This window comes from Eucalyptus grandis, chromosome 9 (assembly GCF_016545825.1).
Source record: "Eucalyptus grandis isolate ANBG69807.140 chromosome 9, ASM1654582v1, whole genome shotgun sequence".
NCBI classification, from domain to species: Eukaryota; Viridiplantae; Streptophyta; class Magnoliopsida; order Myrtales; family Myrtaceae; genus Eucalyptus; species Eucalyptus grandis.
The window spans coordinates 7,508,506-7,529,439 of record NC_052620.1 but is presented as its reverse complement, the minus strand read 5'-3'; the positions used below and the strand labels follow the sequence as shown (position 1 = coordinate 7,529,439).

Sequence of the window (20,934 nt, the reverse complement as noted above, 5' to 3'; positions counted from 1 at the left end):
TAGATTTATGTAGTAACAGAAACCCTACACCCATTGCATTTATATTGAATATAAATTGTATATGACAATAATACCCTTATGTAAGTAAAAAAGGAAATAAAACTCTGATAATAAAGGAAACTCAATTAAAGTAACTTAACAGGGGCCATCTGAATACTTTGCTGGTAGCTGTTATTGTAGACAAACTCAACGAGATGGAGTTGTTCCTCCTAACTTTGAAATCCAACACAGACGCTCTCAACATGTCCTTGAGAGTCTGAATTGTCCTTTTAGACTGGCCATCCGTTTGCGGATGGTAAGCCGTACTAAATTGCAGCTTCGTTCCGTAGGCAATTTGCCAACTTTTCCAAAAGGTAGCTGTAAATCTCGAGTCTTTATCAAAGGTGATCGTCATCGGCACTCCATGCAGACGAACTATCTGATGCACGTACAACTCTGCATGCTTGTCCAAACCAAGATCTTTTCATACGGTGATGAAGTGAGCCGACTTCATCAGTCTGTCGATCACTACCTAGATGGAATTATTACCCCTCTGACTCCTTGGTAAGCCTATCACAAAGTCCATTATGACGTGTTCTTATTTCCACTCAGGAATCTCGAGAGGTTACAGAAGTCCTCCCGGCTTACAATGTCGTGCCTTCACTTGTTGGCACGTCAGACACTTGGCGACATGCTTGGCGATGTCCACCTTCATACCAGACCACCAATAGTGTTGACACAGATTTTGATACATCTTCATACTGCCAGGATGAATGCTATAACTGCTACGATGAGTTTCTGATAAGATCTCTTCCTAAAAAATCTGAAAGTCAGGTACACATAATCATCCTCGAAACCTCAGTGTTCCATCCTAAAAAATCTAAAAGTCAGCCTTTCTCTTTTCGTTATCCTCTTGCAGGATCTTTCGAATCTCACGGGTGCATCGGCGGCGTCTTGATTCGATATGTACTGGGCTCAATTCTAAGGGTGGCCATAAGATTTAAAAGGTGGCCCACCTCAAATTTGAAAACCGAATCTCGAGCTTTCTCAAGTAAAGTCCATTCCTTAACCATCATATGCGCAACTGAAGACTTCCGACTCAGCGCATCTGCGACCCTATTTGCCTTTTCTGGGCGATACAAAATATCACAATTATAGTCCTTCAAGAGTTCCATCTAGCGACGTTGTCTCATAGTCAACTCCTTATGAGAGAATAAATACTTGATACTTTGATGGTCTGTAAAGATTTGGAATCTTTTTCAACACAAATAATGTCTCCAAATCTTCAGAGCGAAAATAATCGCTGCGAGTTCCAAGTCATGCGTTGGGTAATTCGATTCATGAGGTTTCAACTGACGGGACGCATATGCAACAACCCTACCATGTTGCATTAACACGCAATCCAATCCTCTAAATGACGCATTACTGTAGATCTCGTATCCTTCAGGACTAGATGGTGTGGTCAGCACATGTGCGGTAGTCAGCTTTTGCTTAAGCTTTTGGAAATTACGTTCGCACTCGTCTGTCCATACAAACTTCTCTTCCTTCTTCAGTAGTCAAGTCAATGGTGACGCTAAAGCTGAAAACCCTTCTACAAACCTTCTATAGTAACCTGCTAAACCCAAGAAACTTATGATCTCTATCACCGTTGTCGGTCTTGGCCAGTTGATAACTGTTTCAATCTTGGTTGGGTTCACGGAAATTCCTTCACTTGAAATCACGTGGCCTAGGAACGCTACACGAGCCAACCAAAACTCGCACTTACTGAACTTAGCGTACAATCCATGATCTCGTAGAGTCTAAAGTACTGTCCTCAACTGTCTTTTGTCTTTTCAAGACTTTTTGAGTACACTAGGATGTCGTCAAAGAAAACATTCACCAACTAATCCAAATACTCATTGATCACACGATTCATTACAACAAGATGCTCCTTAAGCCAAACTTTATTTTATTTTATTTTATTTTATATATAGGATATCAAAGTTATACGTAAGCAAAATATTCAAGCACAACTCTAGCCAGTGTTTCTCATTTTAACAACTTCATTTTAACAAACTGAAATTCTACAAGCTTAACCAAAAATTCCAATGTGCCACTCTGATAAAATTTTCCCAAAAACATTCTTCCCTTGATCGGTGCATGGCTTGATTCATTCCCGTCCCCTTCGCCATCCTAGTGATGCCCTATCTACGATGCATTTTGCAAAGTGTTTCCTTTGTTCTGTTCCATCGGTGGCAGTGGTAGTAGCTGCTGTGGTCCTATCGGTCTATGCGAACAATCTTTGACCAGGTGGCTGTGTTGGCGACACCCGTAAAGTCCTAGGAAAACATGGGGCCGATCCATGTCGTCTCCCATAAAAACGGCACACTCCATTATGATTCGGCATTGACTTGCCTATCCTACCTTTCCTGTCGAGCGGAAGAGAAGACCTTCCTCTAGTCATCGGTTTCTTCCCAAACCGATCTTCATCTCTGTTCGAATTGAACCTTGAACCAGATGCAGCAGTTTGTTCACTCAAGTCTCTCTCTATTAGTTGGGCTCGACCATAAACCTCGTTGTAATCCTTTAGGTCTAATGGCACTAGTGGAATCCTCAGTTCTGGTTGGAGGTCGTTCTTGAACCTTCGAGCTTTGTCTTCAGGGTCTTCCACCAATCTTGGAGCGTACTGAGACAGCTTCGCAAACTTGGCTTCATACTGATCCACAATCAGCATTCCTTGATGGAGGTGCTGAAATTCCCCCATCTTCTGCTCTCGGGCGTTACCAGAATAGTATTTGCCATTAAAGTCTCTAAGGAAGGCGTTCCACACCGGAACTACGCCTATTGCGAAAATTGTGCCTTTAGTGGCTCTCCACCACGTATTTGCGTTACCTTGTAGCTGGTATACAGTCAGGACAACTTTCTCCTCCTCAGTGCACATTAGAAGTGCAAAGGCCTTCCCCAGGTCTTGGATCCAGAGTGATGCAGCCTCGGGATCTCCTGTGCCAGTGAACCTCGGCGGGTTCAACTTCAAGAATTGCTCAATGAGCTTATGAATAGGCCTCCCATGACCATGTTCCCAGGTGGAACATCGGCAAGTGCGGCAACGGCCTCAGCAGCGGCGGCAATGGCGGTAGTAGTGGCAACGGTAGTGGCGGCGGCTTGATCCTGCGCCTGTTGTCCTATCAGGTCTCTCATTGCCTTGCCTCAAGTGCCTACATGATCCCTTTGATTCTAGGATCACTAGGGACTGCTACCCTAACACCAACAGGAGGTGGTGCTACTCCACTAGCGTTGGCCTCAGCCTGTGCTCTACCACGGCCACCTTTTATATCAACCATGGTCGGCGTACTACCCCGAGTCACTGGACCCATGGTCCTCTGATCCGGATCACTTATTCTACAGGATCTCCACAAAACCTGCTTTCTAATTTCACACAGAATTAAGAAAACTAAGTGACCCTCACAAAACATACTACCAATTAGCTAGCCAATCATAGGCATTTGCATAAGGAAAAAGCCTTTCCTACTAACTATCTCAAAACCCATCGCACCTTATCACTCCAAACATTGACCTACTCTGATACCACTTCAGGCGGGGATGTCACGCCCCGAACCTCGAGCGTGTGCACATCCCCTTCCTTGGTCTATAGAAGGAGACGTCCTAGGACTTATCATCGATCCATTCATTTTATTGCGCATGTGGAAGCGAAACAAATCCCCTAACACTACATAGCATTTGGATAGGAAAACGAGAAGCAATTCACAACCAAAACAAGACTTTTATAAACACACATGTTTATATACAATACTAGGCTGTCTACAAAAGACCAGCTCAACAAAAAGGGAATTGTTCTATGACCAACTAGTTAGACACGTTTGTCGATCCTTTGGTCTCCACCTCCATAGACTTCGGAGCTTTGGGTCCTCCACAGCTACCATATAAGGACTTGAAAATGTTGAGCCCATGACGTGGTGAGGTATAAATCTCAGCGAGTTCACGCCTTAAACCCCGATTAGTGCACCAACTCGACTCAGGGTATCTCTTTAGAACCACCCCATAAAACAAAGCAACGACTAACAACCAACACATCGATTTGCATGCAATCTTACGTGATATGCCATACCCTGCACGTTGCAAGCTAGCACGATACACGCAATGCACATGACCATTAGGTGATGCAATTCATCAATCACATACAAGTCATGTCACAAGCGATCTCACCTAGCCATTGCCACACCTTGCAAGTTATCGATTCATGCGTGCGCGCCATAAATGATGTGCTCAACTCATGCATTCCAATTAATTTTGGTCACAGAGGCACGATCTACCTGATACACAGAAATACGGCCACACAAGCACGACTTATCATGCGTTCCGATTGATTATCGCCACTCAGGCACAAATACCGCCACACAGGCACAAATACCGCCACTCAGGCACAAATACCCAACACACAATGGGTGACAGATTCAACTTAATGATCACACAAACATGCCCCCCCTCACATCCTTTTCTCATAAATGCGGTCCATCTCCAATGTCCATCGGATAAACATATTTCCCTTTTTATGAAAATCACTCGATTCATGTGGATGCCCATGCATTTACACATCCATTCACTTCATAGGATTAAAACATAAAATTAGACCATTTTTCACTTCTGGATGAACAGTGCACATGAACAGTAATTTGTGAATAGTGTCGCGTGAACAGTGAATTTTCAGAATTAAATAAGTAATAATTTAAATTCATAAATTAATCTAAACATTAATTAAAGTAAACAATCAATCAATGAAAGCTAAACATGCTTAATTAAACACATAAGCATCATTAAGCAAATAAAATAAGATTAAGCTAAAATAATTTAATCCATCCATCTAACCACATATCTTAGGGCTAATGCAACTTAATTAAATCTCCTAAACTAGAATTAAATCTAACTAAACCAACCCTAAGCAATTTTAAGCACTAATCGAAGGATTATGAGCTAAACTCACTGGTTAAGCGGGCCAGAGACATGGACGTGGCGGCGACGACGGTGGCTATGCTTGGGAACCACAGCCACAACGATCCAAGGCAGTCCCAAGCTTAGAACAAGCAACAAAGCCCTTTGCCTCCCTCTACAACTCTAAAACACTGGTCGCCGGAGGAGAAACAGAGCTTAACGGGCTTGGCTGGAGCTTCGACGAGGGGTTAGCCGGCGATCGGCGGTACCCGGGGGTCAAGGGGGACTTGCTGGTGGTTGGGATGGGTGGAGGCTGGGTCAGAATGGGAGAAAAATGGCTGAAACGGTCGAAACAGGCGGAGTAGTGCAGGTTGCCAGGCAGACCGACAGACTGGCGAGCGGCGACTTCAGGCCGGTGGATGGATCGGTCGGTGGCTTCGTTCGACAAGCAGTCGGGTCCTCCTGAACGGTTTGGGACTTCTGAGCGCGATGGTGGAAGGCACGAAAGCTGATTCTAACGAGAAGGTAACGAACAACTCAAGTTTTCGAAAAAAGGTCAGTTGAGGAAGAAGGAGAAAACAGGGGAGGAAGAGGTCGGCGGTTTGGACGGCGATGGTGGCATGGCTTCCTCTAGTTCTTCTACTGGTCTTGAGCTCTCCAACAAATACAACAATGGAGAAAGCAAGGCTCAAGAGGAAGAAGAAGGTGGCTGCTGAAGGGGAGACCCTAACTGGCCTCCAAAGGCTTCAACACATGTCCAAACACTTGAGTGGCTGCCCCCACCACTTCTCAGCCATTCACAGCCACTTTCTCTCTCCCAAATCTTTCTTAGCAAGCCTCTCAAGTGTCCCAAATGTTGCATCCCACCATGGCCTACGAATTTTGTACATTTGTCCTTTAAATCCCTTCAATTTCATTCAATACATCTTCAAATAAATTCAATTGATGTCCCTAAAATTCAGCCAAGGTTCCATTGTCCCTCTTATGATTTTTCCTCATCAATTGAACCAACTTGAATCCCAAAAACACAACCAAAAATGGCCCCCGGATTTTCCCGGTCCAAAATAACTTTACTTTGAATTTTTGTCGAAAATCTTGGTTCGGGTGGGGATGTCATGCCCTGAACCTCGAGCTTGAACTATCGATAATAAAAAATGAGGTTTTTCAGAGAATAAGACGTCTTGGCTAAGGAGCACATTTAATTATCAAGGCTAGTTCGGGGCTTGTATAAATTGCACTCACAGACATTGTGGGCATTTTAAATGTGGGCCAAACCTCGACAACCACAGTGCCAAATCAAAACATTTGAAAGATTTTAGAACACTTAGATAATGGAACATCTTGGCTATAGAACGCATTTAATTGCCAAAGCTAGTCTGGGGCTCACATAATTGCACCCACAAACGTCGCAGACATTTTAAATATGGTCCAAACCACGACAATCTCAATTTCAAATCACATGAACCGAAGCCATTTTGATGTACAAAATCAACATTTCAAATCAACTTTGGAGAAAAAGCAACCAAAAGGCCACTTCATTTATTGAAATTTTTTGACAATGAAGATCAAAGAATTTGGAACAAATTTCATGAAGACTATGAGTCTTAATTTCATATATAAACTGTCCTAACAAATTTAGGTAGGCAATCATTACAAGGATCTACAACAGAACATTTCAGACAAGGCAAGTCAACTAAGCAAAATTGAAAAATAATCCATTCATGATTTATCCCTAAGAAAATTACACAACGTGCATATCATCATAAGGAACAAACTTCATGAAGAAAGTTCTCTGAGAAAAGCTAAGCATGAATTTACAAAAATCTAATAATGCACATTATCGCATCAGGAAATTGACAAATAGACATTAAGCTATTACAACTAAGATTTGACCCATCGAACAAACTCTAAAAATCATGAAATTTCACAACAATGAAGATAAAAGGACGAAAGAAAATCTGTTAGGGATTGACTCAAGAATCCTTATTGAAAAAATCACATAAGAATCAAAAAAGGTTGACTTAACAGGGTTACGAATTTAATCAAGTCCAAGCTATCTTGGAAAAAAAATGGAAAGTGGGCCTAACGAGGTTCAAATCTTGCAAAATCGTGGCATTTGAAAGGTTTAAGTGAACCTTAGGACTTCCTAGAAGGGTCCAAGTTCAATCGAGGACAAATTAAGAGTCAAAAATTGAGATTTGTGAAAGCATACATGTTAGCCCTAAAAAAGACAGAACATGGTTATGCATTTGTGAGTTCAAAAGCCACTTAAACAATACATAAGTGGCATGAAATTCACATATGATGAAGACTTGGATGCGACAAATGATTCGGGTAAACATCTAATCCTAAGTCAGAATGCAAAAGAATTATACGAGTCAATGACATCATAAAATGACTTAAAACTAGAATCACATGCTTAATGATTTCAAAGTGCAACAAGCCTAATTAATGCATAATATTCACATACCAAATGAACACTTTAAATGTCAAGAAGGCATCAATGCGAGATTTGGTCTTTAAGAGACCCAAACAAGCATAATAAAATGCACACATGTTCGATTTTAGTAACTAATCTAATATCAACATCATAGAACATGTTCCATTTTAGTAACCTAAGGATAGCAAAAATCTAACAAAAAATTTGACATATAGAACACACAATAACAAACATTTCTCATTAAGGTATAGAAACCTAGTCTTGATGAAAATGGTAAAACAGATGCATGTTACCAAACATTCTAATTGCAACAAAATCTACATGTATTTGAACATGCAATTGACATACCAAACAACAATAAAATCATGTGAATCATATATTGTTGGAATGTACAAGTGTATTTCAATTTTCATGAAGATCCTAAGGTTAAATGGATTCATCTACATGCTCAATTTCACAAAAATGCAGTTCAAATTGGTGCATGGTCGATTGACATATGTTCAATTTCAAGCAATTTTGACCGACCAAAACATCTCTAAAAAATCTAGAAAAAAATGCAGGACATACTAGAAATGATTTGGAACAAATATCTATCTAACTAGACAACTTTAGGAAAACTCAATAAAAGAAAATCAGCATGAAAATAGAAAAATAAGAATCAGAATAAGAACATAACTAAAAACCTATCTAACTACTATAGAATCGAGCAAATTTCGACGTGTTTTCTGAGGGTCAAACGTCCCCTGTTCGAGACGTGTGACTTGGTCTCGAAGCATACTTTCTAAGTTTAGAAGGGCTCAAGATCAAATAACCTCATTTAAGTCCTTATTTCAGGCCAAATAGTAACCATGCCACGGATGCACGAAAATTACGGATTAGCATAAATCTCATCCAATCAACATCAAGTTCAATCTTAATGAACTTCAACTTAAGCAAATCATCAATCAAGCTCATCAACATCAGATCTAAGTATTTTATATTGATCTAATCTTGAACCCTAGCCTCAATCGGATATACCGATCTCACCTCATTGGATTTGAGTTTGAGGTGTTTACCTTTTTGCATTTTCTTTGGTTTTGATATGTGATCGGACGAAATAATCATCATTGGAGCATGATTGGATCTTCAAGGAGTAGATTGGATCACCCACGAACCACCACGGGGAGGATTAGACCACTGGTTTGATGATTGAGTAAAACAAGTCCAAGGATGGACCGGCCTTCGAGTGTTGGAGAGGAAAGAGGTTACCGAAGCTATTCCTATGACCGATCTATGAAACCCCAACCATGAATGGGTCGGGATGGGCCTAGGGATGGATCAAACCAACTAGGGTGGCTGCTGAGTAGCTGCTAATGGCCGAATTAGGTGGTCGAAGAAACTGATCCCAATCAAACTAGTTTGGAGCATAAAGAGGGGGCTTGGGTGATCAGATTAGTTCTGATCACCATCCGACTGGTCTCAAGTTACGAGAGACTCAAGGAGATAGAGAGGATGGCTACGAGGGTTGGGTGGTAGTCAACGAGCCTAAATCGGTAGTAAGCCTATTCGATTATAGAGAGAAAAATGAGGAGAGAGGTGGGAAGAGAGAGATGAGAGAGAATTTGATCTTATAGAAGGAGTATTCTATAGAAAATGAGCCATCTTTCAAAAAATGGAGGGAAAATACTTTTATACTAGTTCCAAATCAGCTGATCTTGGCCATTGGTTTAATTTGACTGTAAAAAAATTGATCTAAGGGCCAAATTAAAATTGTAAAAGTTTAATCATCCTTGAATGACCGATTGAATGGGTTCAATTTGCAAAAATTGGGATGTAAAACAAGAATTGTGCTTAAGCGCCTATTTAGGGGCTAAATTGCAATTTTTCAAAATTTAGGGGTTATTTGTAAAATTATGAAAATGCAAGGCAGGGGGATAAAATTGACATAGTGAGGATCTCGAAACCAATCGCCAAAGGTTCAAAACTGGTTGACAGGGTCTAAATCGGCCTACTTGGTTGGTTTGATTGGTTCTTGATTAGTTTTGGCTAGTCCTTGCCGATTCTAATCCGTGAAATCCTTGTGGGTTCTAATCCTTGTAGTCCTTTATGGACCAGATTGAAGAGAAAAGTCGTGTGATTTGAGGAGGAATTGTCTAATTTTGACGAAATTAAGCTAATTAAATTCTGTAGATACAATCTATAGGTTTCTTATTGACATTGTAAAAATCAACGGACCAAAACCATAGGTACACACAATTGAGCATTAATGGCTAAAATGAGCAATTTTGCAATTCTTTGATCAAAATTACAAATGAACTAAAATTGATATCAATTCCTCCAGCTCTCTCGACGTCGAGAGTTTTTCCCTACCCATGGTGGTAGAAACCCTAACTCTCATGGAGTTTCCCCTTTTACTAAAGAGCACGTTTCTTGCAAAAGAATCACTGATCCATTAAGCATTTCCCAGGAACCCTCAATGCCGTCTTTTAGTCGCAGAATCGTGAAGAGCGGAGCAATGGAACAGGACCGCCACCCATTAGCGGGGTTTTCAATAAAGTTTGGGTGACCAGCAATTTTGGCTGAGTTCAAGGTGGGGTGTTGCTATTCCTTCCTCTGGTAGTCTTCCGATCTGGTTGAATCTTCGGTAGTGGAATGGGCGTGGTCGAAGCCTCGTAGATTGAAGTTCGGCCTTTCGGAGCGACGGTATGTTGCCATTTTTTCATGGAGGTTTTCCGGTTTGACAAGTTCCTCTGTAGTCGGATGGGTGTCGGCTGGAATATGCAGATGGAGATCATCCCGTGTTGTTCGGCTTGGGGGTCTTGCTTCTGACGGAGTGTTGAACTGTATTGTCGTTTTTTCCTTGCTGAGAATGGAGATTACCACTGTTTTGATCGGCCTTGGGGCTCTGTTGTTCACGAAGTTTTGCACTGAACCCCTGTTTTTCCCTTGCTGAGATAATAGGTGGAATTGAGGGTGAAATACCACAACTCGTTGTCAATCCTGCAATTTCCAACCATAGAGCTCCCTTCAATCCATCACAATTTCCTATAGCAAATTAACCCAGTCAAAATCAGCACCTGAAGACCTAGAAAATGGAAGGGGCAAATGAGAATGAATTGCGTCTAGTAGCTTTATGCAAAAGCCTGGGACATTTGTGGTCGGAGAATGATATAGTGGAAGTGATTAAAGATATTCCCCCTGAAAAAAGAGCAGAATGTAATAGAACCCTCTTCGGAAAACTCTACTCCAAACCTAATGTCAACTTCCCAGCGTTATGTCAAACTATGAAGACAGCATGGAAAGCAAACTCTGTGATATGCACACAAAAGGAACTAGGTTTGTTCTCTTTCCTTTTTCAGTCGGAGGAGGAAAAAGAGAGAGTATTGAAGTTAGGGCCATGGTCCTTCAACAACAACCTATTAGTTCTCAAACAATGCGTACCTGACATCCCAGAGCACTGTTATGACTATACTTGTTGTGCTTTTTGGGTGCGCATTGGAGGGATTCCCCCTGGATGGCTATTAAAAGATGTCTTTAACGATCTAGCAAAAAAGGTGGGCAAAGTTCTGGAGATTCAAGTGGACCCAAAGGGCAGTGGACTACAGAAAAGTGGCAGAGTACGTGTGGAAGTGGACCTATCAGCTCCTCTAAAATCAGGAGCCATCCTGGATATTGGAAACAAAAAGCTCTGGGTGGAATTCAAATATGAAAGACTGCCCCACTATTGCTATTCATGTGGAAAAATTGGCCACTATGCAACAAACTGTGAAGAATTCCCTTATGAACAAACTGCTTGGGCTGAAAACAAAGCGGGAAAATATGGTCCATGGCTTAAGACGGAAGTGCAAGAACATAGCCCCTACTGGAACGCTTTCTATGGAAAATTAGAAGATGAGTTCACTGTGGAAGAAACGGTACTTGAAGCCCCACCCATGACTTATGAACTGAACCAAGTGGATGGAGATACAACTGAAAACACAGCAGCTCCAAATTGCAACAAGAAGAGAGCAGAAAACTATGAAGAGGGGGAACCACCAGAAAAATCAGCAGACGCAACACTGAAAACCACAGATCATGGCAAACAGATTGTATGTTTCGAAGCAAACAAGCCGATTCTATCCAGGGTGGGGAAAAGTAGCAAAAAAAGTATGAAAGTGCATAAGGCAAAAAAACAGAAATGTATAGCAGAACAAAGGCCTTTTATGCTTGATGATACGGAACTATTGGAGACCCCAATCCAGTTGATTAAAGATGGCAATGAATGGGCTGTGGTGGCTAGCCCTAATAAGCCACCGACGACGACATGAAAATCATAAGCTGGAATTGTCAGGGGCTGGGCAATCCCCTGACATTCCAAGAGCTAAGAGCCCTTGTGGCTCTTGAAAGGCCCAACCTGGTCTTTTTAATGGAAACAAAGAACAAAGCAACGATGGTGGAGGGAATAAAAAGGAGATTGAATTTCCAACATATGTTCTTAAAAGATCCGGAGGGAATTGCTGGAGGCTTAGCGGTATTATGGAGTGAAGAAGTGGCATTAAAGGTAAATGACAGCTCCAAAGAATATATAGATGTGGATTGCACAGATCCAGTTAGTGGCTATCAAATGAGAATAACCTTCCTTCATGCTTCGACGCACTTTGGGGAGAGACTACAACTATGGCAAAAGTTAAAGGAGATTTAGTCTTCAAACTTTCTCCCGTGGATATGTATGGGAGACTTTAATGAAATATTATACGTTTGGGAGAAAGTGGGGAAAAGAGAGGCGGATAACCATAGAATTGCAGCGTTTCGAGATCTATTAAATGAGTGTTCCCTAATGGATATGGACAGCAAAGGGTGTGCCTACACTTGGTCCAATAATAGAGAGGGAGAGGCCCATGTCAAAAAACGTTTAGATAGAGCCTTATGTACAATGGAATGGAGAATTACCTTCCCTGCTGCTGAAGTACAGGCGCTACCAGCAATCGGCTCAGACCATAGCCCTCTCCTCTTGGTGTTGCATCCTGAAAATAAGAGAAAAAAGAGAGATTTCAGATTTGAAGCCTACTGGCTAGAAGATCCAGACTATGAAGCGATTATAAAGAGAACATGGAACAAAACGCCACTAAGCCGAACAAGCTTCTCAAAGAAGGTACACAATATTTCAAAGGAGCTTGCCAAGTGGAGTAAGGAAAAATTTGCCAACGCGCCACGTCGAATCAAGGAGCTGAACAGGGAACTAACAGAGATAACAAACAAGAACTCTGTAAATCCCAGCAAGCATGAAGCACAGCATGTTATTGATGAGATAGAAAAACTTTGGCAACAAGAGGAAAAATATTGGGGAATGAGAGCACGTATCAACTGGTTGCTATGGGGAGATAAAAATACGAAGTTCTTCCATGCTACCACGGTACAAAGAAGACAAAAAAACAGAATCATAATGCTGCAAATGGAAGATCAAAGTTGGTGCAGGGATCCGGCGGCACTCAAACAACACATAGGGACCTTCTACCAAAACTTGTACAATTCGGTGGGCCCTAGGAACTATCAGCCAATACTTAACCAGGTATCAAGATCAGTGAGGGATGAAATGAATGAAAAACTGATGGCAACAATCACATTGGAAGAGGTGGAACAGACGATATTTCATATGGGTTCCTTAAAGGCTCCGGGGCCTGATGGGCTGAATGGGCTTTTTTATCAACAATCTTGGGAAAATGTTCAGCAGGATCTGCTCCAGTTAGTGCACGACTTCTTTGAAATAGGTTCCTTTGATCCTCTCCTAAACAGAACGCATATATCCTTGATACCAAAAGTGAAAAACCCAGAAAATATAGGCCAATTCAGACCTATTAGTCTCTGTAATGTCAGTTACAAAGTAATCTCAAAAGTTATGGCAAACAGACTAAAGGTTTGGCTTCCAGAGATCATAGAACCTGAACAGAGCGCCTTTGTTCAAGGGAGGCAAATTCAAGACAATATTTTAATAGTTCAGGAAGTCTTGCATCAATTGAGAATAGCTAGAAGGAAGAAAAAGTTCCAGGCGATATTGAAACTAGATATGCAGAAGGCCTATGACAGAATCGAATGGGACTTTTTGAGGGATTGTATGCTGAAAATGGGCTTTTGTGAGCGGTGGGTATCCCTTATTATGAAATGCGTGTCAACGGTGTCTCTAAGTGTGAAGATAAATGGGGAGCCTACTCCATTTTTCACCCCTTCAAGAGGTCTACGACAAGGCGACCCTCTCTCCCCATATTTATTCATCATAGTGGCAAATGTTTTGACTGGGATGATGAACAAAGCCCTAGAAGATGGAAGCATCAAGGGCATAAAGCTAAACAGGTTCTGCCCTACACTATCTCATTTACTCTTTGCTAATGATGCCATCTTTTTCTTGAACGGGACTATTGTGGAATGCCAAAATCTGGCCAATATTCTGAATCAGTACTGTTTTGCATCGGGTCAAGCAGTTAATTTAAACAAATCAGGGGTATGTTTCAGTAGCAATTGTCCATCTTCTCTGAAAAGAAACCTAGCACAGCAACTCAGGGTCCCAATTATAGATAAAACAGGGAAATATCTTGGCATACCAATAGAGTGGGGTCAATCAAAGAAGGAGATGTTCGCTTGGATCTTAGCAAGAGTAAACTCCAAGTTAGAAGGATGGAAAGAAAAATTACTCTCAAAAGCAGGAAAGGAGATTCTAATAAAAAGCGTTGTGCAAGCTCTCCCGCACTATGCAATGTCTGTTTTTAAATTGCCCATATCCATTTGCAAAGCTATAGAAAAGAGAATTGCCTCTTTTTGGTGGCAGAAAAGTGATTCCAAGAGGGGAGTGCATTGGAAGAATTGGGAAACACTGAAAACCAGAAAAGACGAGGGAGGTTTGGGGTTCAAAGATTTGAGAAACTTCAACCGAGCAATGCTCGGCAAGCAAGCATGGCGACTAGCCAAAACACCCTCAGCGTTGTGGAGCAGAGTTTTGAAAGGCATTTATTTTCCAAATGGCACTTTATGGAAGGCAAGAAAAGGGCAGCGACCATCTTGGGGATGGCAAAGTATTTTAATGGGAAGAGAAGCCATAGAACCAGAGGTTAAATGGTCTGTAGGGGATGGCAAATCTATCAACATTAGAGAAGACAAATGGCTGAAATGTGGAGTTCTCGGAGGCCCTAGTAACCAAAGTGAACCAGTGATGGTGGCTGAACTCATCCATGAAGATTTGCGGGTATGGAAGGAAAATTTAGTTCTGAATTTTTTCGAAGAACAAGTAGCGAACGAGATACTTGCAACACCCATAAGCTTGATTCCAAAAAAAGACAGTTTACTGTGGATCGGTAATAAATCAGGGACATACACTGTGAAGAGCGGGTACAACACAAACCATCCAAAGGCCACAAAAACATAACAAAACCAAGCTACTTGCTCTTTTAAGCCGCCGAGATCCCTCTGGACAAGGATATGGGGATTAGGTATTCCTCCAAAATTGAGAACTTTTCTATGGAGCCTATGTCAAGAAGCCTTACCGACAAGAGAGAACCTGCATAAAAGGAAAATGCTACCCAACCCCTATTGCACTCTCTGCGCCAAACACATGGAGACAACTGAACATCTCTTCCTTCTTTGCAAATGGACTAAAAAAATCTGGATAGATCCTCGACTCCAGATCAACATTGATCCAAGCAACATCACAAGAATTGATAAGTGGCTACTGGAAGTTTTTGAAAGGAGTGACATCTTACCTGAAAAAGAACAAATAGCTGCAGTGCTATGGAGCATATGGAAAGCACGGAATGACTCGATTTTTCGCGGCAAGACTCCAAAACCGACAGCCATAGTAGACCTGGCACTAGTGCAGCAAGTAAAATTCAGCAGATGGCACTCAAAGAAAGGCCAGAAACCCACTACTCGAAACATACCCACAAGCTGGAAACCACCCGAACAGAAAAAGCTGAAGCTGAATATCGACGCCTCGTGGTCCCCTTTCTCAGGATCGGCCGCCGGTATACTGCGCGACTCGTCGGGAATGGTGGTCGACGGCTTTGCGGAGCAGATTCGAGCGCTTTCCCCCCAACACGCAAAAGCCCTAACTCTGTTACAGGGGTTGAGTTTCGTGAGAAGAAGTGCAGTTCCGCATGTGGAACAGAGTTTCGGCCAAAGCAGAGGGTGGATTGTTGAAAGTGATAGTTCAAACACTGTGGAAGCTGTCATGGGCCTGGCCGAACCCTCTCGGGACACAAAAGACATCATCGACAGGTGCAAAGAAGAGCTTCATTTCCTTCAATCTGTTAGGGCGTTGAAATCACGGTAGAGAAATGCCTTCGTGAAGCAAACCGAGCCGCCGATTGGCTTGCAAACTCCCACCGGTCCAACAATCTACCTCCAAATTGGGTGAATTATCCTCCTTTTTACCTTATGGAAATTCTATGTTCAGAACTTTATCCATCGTCGACTTGTAAGGATCGTTTAGTATCATGAATGAATGCAAACCCGTTTTTCGACCAAAAAAAAAAAAACTAAAATTGAAATCAATTAATATTGCAATGACCTATTGCATTCAAATTGACTTTGAATTGAAGTGACGAGACTTAGGCAAAAAATGAATCAACGTCTAATGTAAAAATTGGGCTTTGATTCATAAAATTGAACCATAATCTTGAATGAGTCAATCTAAATTTCTTCAATTAAAGCCCAACGGCTAGATTTTCTTTCAAATGAGAAAAATTCCTTAAATTCGGAAGTTCTCATGTGAATTTCTCAGAACGGACTTTGCATTTGGACTTATCTTAAGAAAAAGTTAGAAATCGTTCGCGACTTGTGAAGAATCGATTTTGACACCCTAATTATGGTTTAAAATGGCAAATTGCCTTTCAACATGGCAATTCCTAAAATTGAATGAATGAGTGGATTGCAAATAGTCTCTAGATCAAATGTCATAAGAGGAATTACACTTAATTATGACTAAAATAAAAGTAATTTTATTTTTAGTCAATTTAGAACCTAAAACCGAAAAATTTAGAAAACAAGGTTTTTAATCAAATTTTGTAAAATTTTCGACACACACGTTAAATTGACACTAGAAAAAAAAAAAGTGTTTTGAGAATTTTTATTTTTCCAATTTTTTTTGGTCAAAGGTTTGATCAAAAGTCAACCCTTTAGTTGACTTTTATCTAAAGGTTGATTTTTATTTCAAAACTTTGAATTTTTTGAAAATTGACTTGACAAAAGTGAAATTAAGGACATTTGACATATTTTGGGCGAAAAGCTAATTTTTGACCCGAGGTTGACTTTTGGTCAAAGGATTGACAAAAAAATTAACAAAAAAGTCAATTGTTTGAATTTTTGAGTTTTTGTTGAAAATAGATAGAAAATTGATTAAAAATGACAATGGAAAAGAAAGAAATGAAAAACAACATATTTTGTGGAGAAACAGGCTTTGTCGCGATTAAAAGCCCTAATATCAGTTTTTGCCTTTTTATGGCGTGTTGACCAAAAATCATGTGTCGATAGCAAGACAAAAGAATTGAATTATATGATTACCAAAGCTGACAGGTTTATTATGTTTTTGAAATATTCAAACAGTTTGGGTAGCCATGACATATTGGCGGATGTCACTCATTATTTGTAGGAACTAGAGATTGATTAGAATAATCAATTCTCTTGATTGTGCTAACGTGTTATTGTAAATATTACTGCCAACTCAGTGATGAACCTAAGGATACCATAAATAATTACCAATTCAGAATGACACCTGAACAAAAGAGTTAATATTGCAAATGCGTTTGAGTTGGGCTAAAAATCGAAATTCTGAAACAGCCTTAGAACCAATGGCATAATAAAAAATCGAAAATAGTTTGACATTTAACAGCCATATTACATATATGAAATGAGCTTAGAAGTATGGCCACAATAATGATTTGAAACGAGTTCATAATTAATGGCTAAATTAAAGAACTTAAATGGTTTTAGACTTAACGGCCAAATTAAAGATCTTAAACAGGTTTATAATCAAATGCCATATTAATGATTTGAAACGGTTTCAAAATAAATGGGTACTTTAATGATATAAAACGGTTTTAGAATCAATAACCAATTTAATAATTTGAAACAATTTTAGAAGCAATGGCCATGTTAATGTCCAAAAATGATTTCAAAATAAAATGACCAAATTAATGTTCCGAAATGACTTCAGGCATAATGGTTGAATTAAATCCTTGTAACGGTTACAAAATGAATACCCGAAATAATACTTTGTAACGGTTACAAAATGAATACCGGAATAATACTTTGTAACGGTTACAGAAATAATTCCCAAATCAATGCTTTAAAATGGCTTCGGTGTCCAGATTTAGACTCTCAAGTGAGTTCAAACTTTACAATTGAATTAATGCTTTGAAACAGTTTCAGAGTTAATGAGACGAATTAATTTAAATAAATGGGATCTAAGACTAATAACATGAAGTGATTAAGATAGGATGATGAGATGATCAAGAGAAATGATAGAGATAAATTGAATTAGTCACATACAAGAGCAATTGCTAGCACAATTGAAGTGGTGAACCCTTTCAAATTTTCTCTTTACCCTTCGATGCGAGATTGGTGGTATATTTGAACTAGAGTTCGACATTTGTGGGATTGGAATTGAAGAACATCAGAATTAGAATACTTTAGCCATGATATAAGGAGATTATATGTTTGTGGTCCAGATATGAAGAACGTCAGGACCAAAACTATGAGATCAGAAGTTTGTGGTCTGTATCTGAAGAACGTTAGAATCAAATTGCTTTAGTCATGGTACAAGGGTAATGTGATTAGCCCTCCCTTTCATTTCTACGGTCTTCTTATTAAAATGAACGAACAATGTTTTGGAGACATGTGCATGGGTCTTTTTGCTTCTACTGTGAATCATTTTTGATTCATTTTATCTATGTGCATGTTCATGTTTTTTGAAACAAAACCCAATAGATGACTACTCCAAATTCATAGGAGTAATGTTTTTAGCTCAAGAAGATAAAGTGTAAAAATCCTTTGTGAAATTTGCACGAAAAATCTAGAATGAGAAGGGATACAACATTTCAACAATCCACATTAATCATGGTGGGGAATTCCCAAATCAAGCCTTTGCAGGTTATTGTGAAGAAAATAGTATTGAGTATAACTTCTCAACTCCTTATACATTGTTGTCACAACCTGATCTCATCGCCAAACCCCCTCATGAGAGAAGGAATGGGAAAGGTCGGGTTTATGAGTACTTGATCACGAGAGTTCACTTATGGCTCGTGTTCCAAAAGATGTCATAACCTCGCATTTTGGATTGAGCCTCTTGTGAGTTCCCTTCTTGAGTCACGAGCTCTCTCAAGCTCGTATCCCGTGTGACAGTAGAGTGTCGCGATTTATACCCACATAGATGACACACCCCGAGAGAAGAAGTTGAGTGTAGATATTAGATTTAAGGGTACTTTTACCGTGGTAGCATTCCCTCCAATACTCGCTTGCCTAAGGATGGCATCACTTCATCCATTAGGAGCTTTCCACGACAAGTATGCTAAACCACGGTGAGTTTCATCGAAACTCGTACCCCTCGTGACGGGTTCATTTATATGGCATAGTTGTTTTAAAACAACCTAAAAAATAGAACGGGAGTTGCTACTAACCTCGTTTTGGGGGTCGGCTAGAAAATCTAATTGAGAGTCGAGAGTATTCCCTCGATTCCTACGCAACCAAATATTTAGGTTCGGGGATTTGGGTTATGCCAATATCTTTATCAGTGCTCTTCTGGTACCTAACAATATGTCATCTTTAGCTAAGGTGTCCACGCATATCTTCTTACATTTTCGGAATCATTAGTCCTAAACTAAACAATCATGCATGGTTGGTTGTTTTCGTGCTATTCTATTACTAAGGAAAATGAAAAGAAAGCAATCAATTGAATTGAAACCTACGAAGCAGTAAGTAAATAAATAAGGAAAGCAATAAATCTACCATGCAATCCTAGAAAATAAAAGAGAAATACAATTGAAAAAGATAAGAAGAAGAAAGAACCCGCAACTCGTCGGGCTTTATACAAAAAAAAAAAAAAAACCCGAGACATATGTTGGGGAATGAATAGTACACAATAAATGTCAGAATGGACATCGACCCCCACCATCTTCGTTTCCTCTCCATCTTCAGGATCTTAATCTAGACCTAGTTTAGGAAATCTAAAACTAAGTATATATAATGTAAAGAGACAAATATACACATCAAAACAGTCAAAAGCATAACATCACATCAAGATCAATTGCTTGAAGAAGTTTCAATGCAAAAATTATGTTTGGGCCTTGGGGTCAACCTTTGTCTTTCATGCATAGGTCTCTCTAGGACACCTACCCAATCCAAAAATTTTGTGACTTATAGCCATTATCGACCAATTGTATTATTGCATAGCTAATAACACTTATAAGCCCTTAATGAAGCAACCTATGTGATACTAGGATTTTCCCTCAATATCATACATTGACCCTATCATTCATCTAGAAATCACATGCATTTGCGGGAATTAAACATGCATGCAAGTCTTCTGGCCTTTATTTCTCAAGCAATCAAATAATAAAGTGAATCGTCGGCGGATCACTCATTACCAATGGCACACGCAAATCACATATACATACTATTTCTAATAAATGACAAGATTATATGCATGGTGAATACATGTGACATTTAAAAAAAAAAGGTTTGAAATCATTATAAAAGCTTTTGAGACAATGTGATGTCTCGACAATGGAAGGCACTCAATTGCCAAGGCTAGCTTGGAACTCGCAAAAATGCATTCACAAGCATCGTATGCATTTTGAATACAATCCAAACCATGACCTTTATGATTGTCAAATCAAAGTTTGGAAAAGTTTGAAAACATTTAGGATTAAAGAATGCCAAGATTATAGAGCATATTCAAATGCCAAAATTAGCTTGGAACTCGCAAAAGTGCATTCATAAGTATCGTAGGCATTTTGAATATGGCTCAAACCACGACACTTCCTTAAGCCAAATCAATCTTTGAAAGAGAATTTCTAAAAATTTAATTTCGAAATCGTCACATGAACGAAAGCATTTTGAGATATGATTTGGAAAGAAGGCTTGTTGAAATTCATTTAGCAATGAATATCAAGGTATTTGAAGCTACTTTCATGAATATGGTACGACCTAGGTTTATGCACAAATTAACCTAAGTAGTCTACCTAAACAATCACATCCAAGTTCATGTCACGAAATCTCAGATCAACATGACTAATCAGCAAAGTTAGGTAATGCCCATTGACAATTTAGTAATGGAAAAATTTCCTAATATGCATGACATGATAAAAAAAAGATTATGAAGAAAGTTTTCTTAAATGAGCTATACATGATTTTACAAAAATCAGACAACAAGCAATAACACATCAGAAAATTGACAAACAGTAGGACGTTCAGCCAATATCACAAGGATTTGTCCTATCAAAACATATCTAAAAATCACCAAATTTACATACAACCTAGCCAACATGATGACAAACAAATTTTATCAGGGATCAAGGGTGGAATCCTTGTAGAAAAAATGAAACAAAAATATCAAAGGTTTTCCCAAACAAGGGTTAGAATAGGGGTCC

The 20,934-nt window shown here is 39.8% G+C and overlaps 1 protein-coding gene across 1 annotated transcript; it reads right to left on the bottom strand.

The window, feature by feature from the left end:
• Positions 1 to 10,414: 10,414 nt before the first annotated feature.
• On the bottom strand, positions 10,415 to 15,546 carry LOC104442196. Its single transcript, XM_039302272.1, has 4 exons — positions 15,229 to 15,546; positions 15,052 to 15,158; positions 12,254 to 12,327; positions 10,415 to 10,522 (listed from the first exon to the last, which is right to left on the bottom strand). Exons 1-4 carry the CDS (start codon positions 15,518 to 15,520, stop codon positions 10,456 to 10,458), a joined length of 540 nt encoding a protein of 179 aa, XP_039158206.1. The 5' UTR covers positions 15,521 to 15,546; the 3' UTR covers positions 10,415 to 10,455.
• Positions 15,547 to 20,934: the final 5,388 nt, after the last annotated feature.

Excerpts from the sequence above, each read along its gene's own strand:
- LOC104442196 (XM_039302272.1), bottom strand. The coding sequence starts at position 15,520 with ATGACAGCTTCCACAGTGTTTGAACTATCACTTTCAACAATCCACCCT. Across the intron at positions 12,328-15,051 it reads AGCTATTTGTTCTTTTTCAG|GATGCAACACCAAGAGGAGA; the intron begins GTAAGATGTCAC and ends TCTTATTTTCAG. Across the intron at positions 10,523-12,253 it reads GTACTTCAGCAGCAGGGAAG|GGGGAATATCTTTAATCACT; the intron begins GTAATTCTCCAT and ends CTCTTTTTTCAG.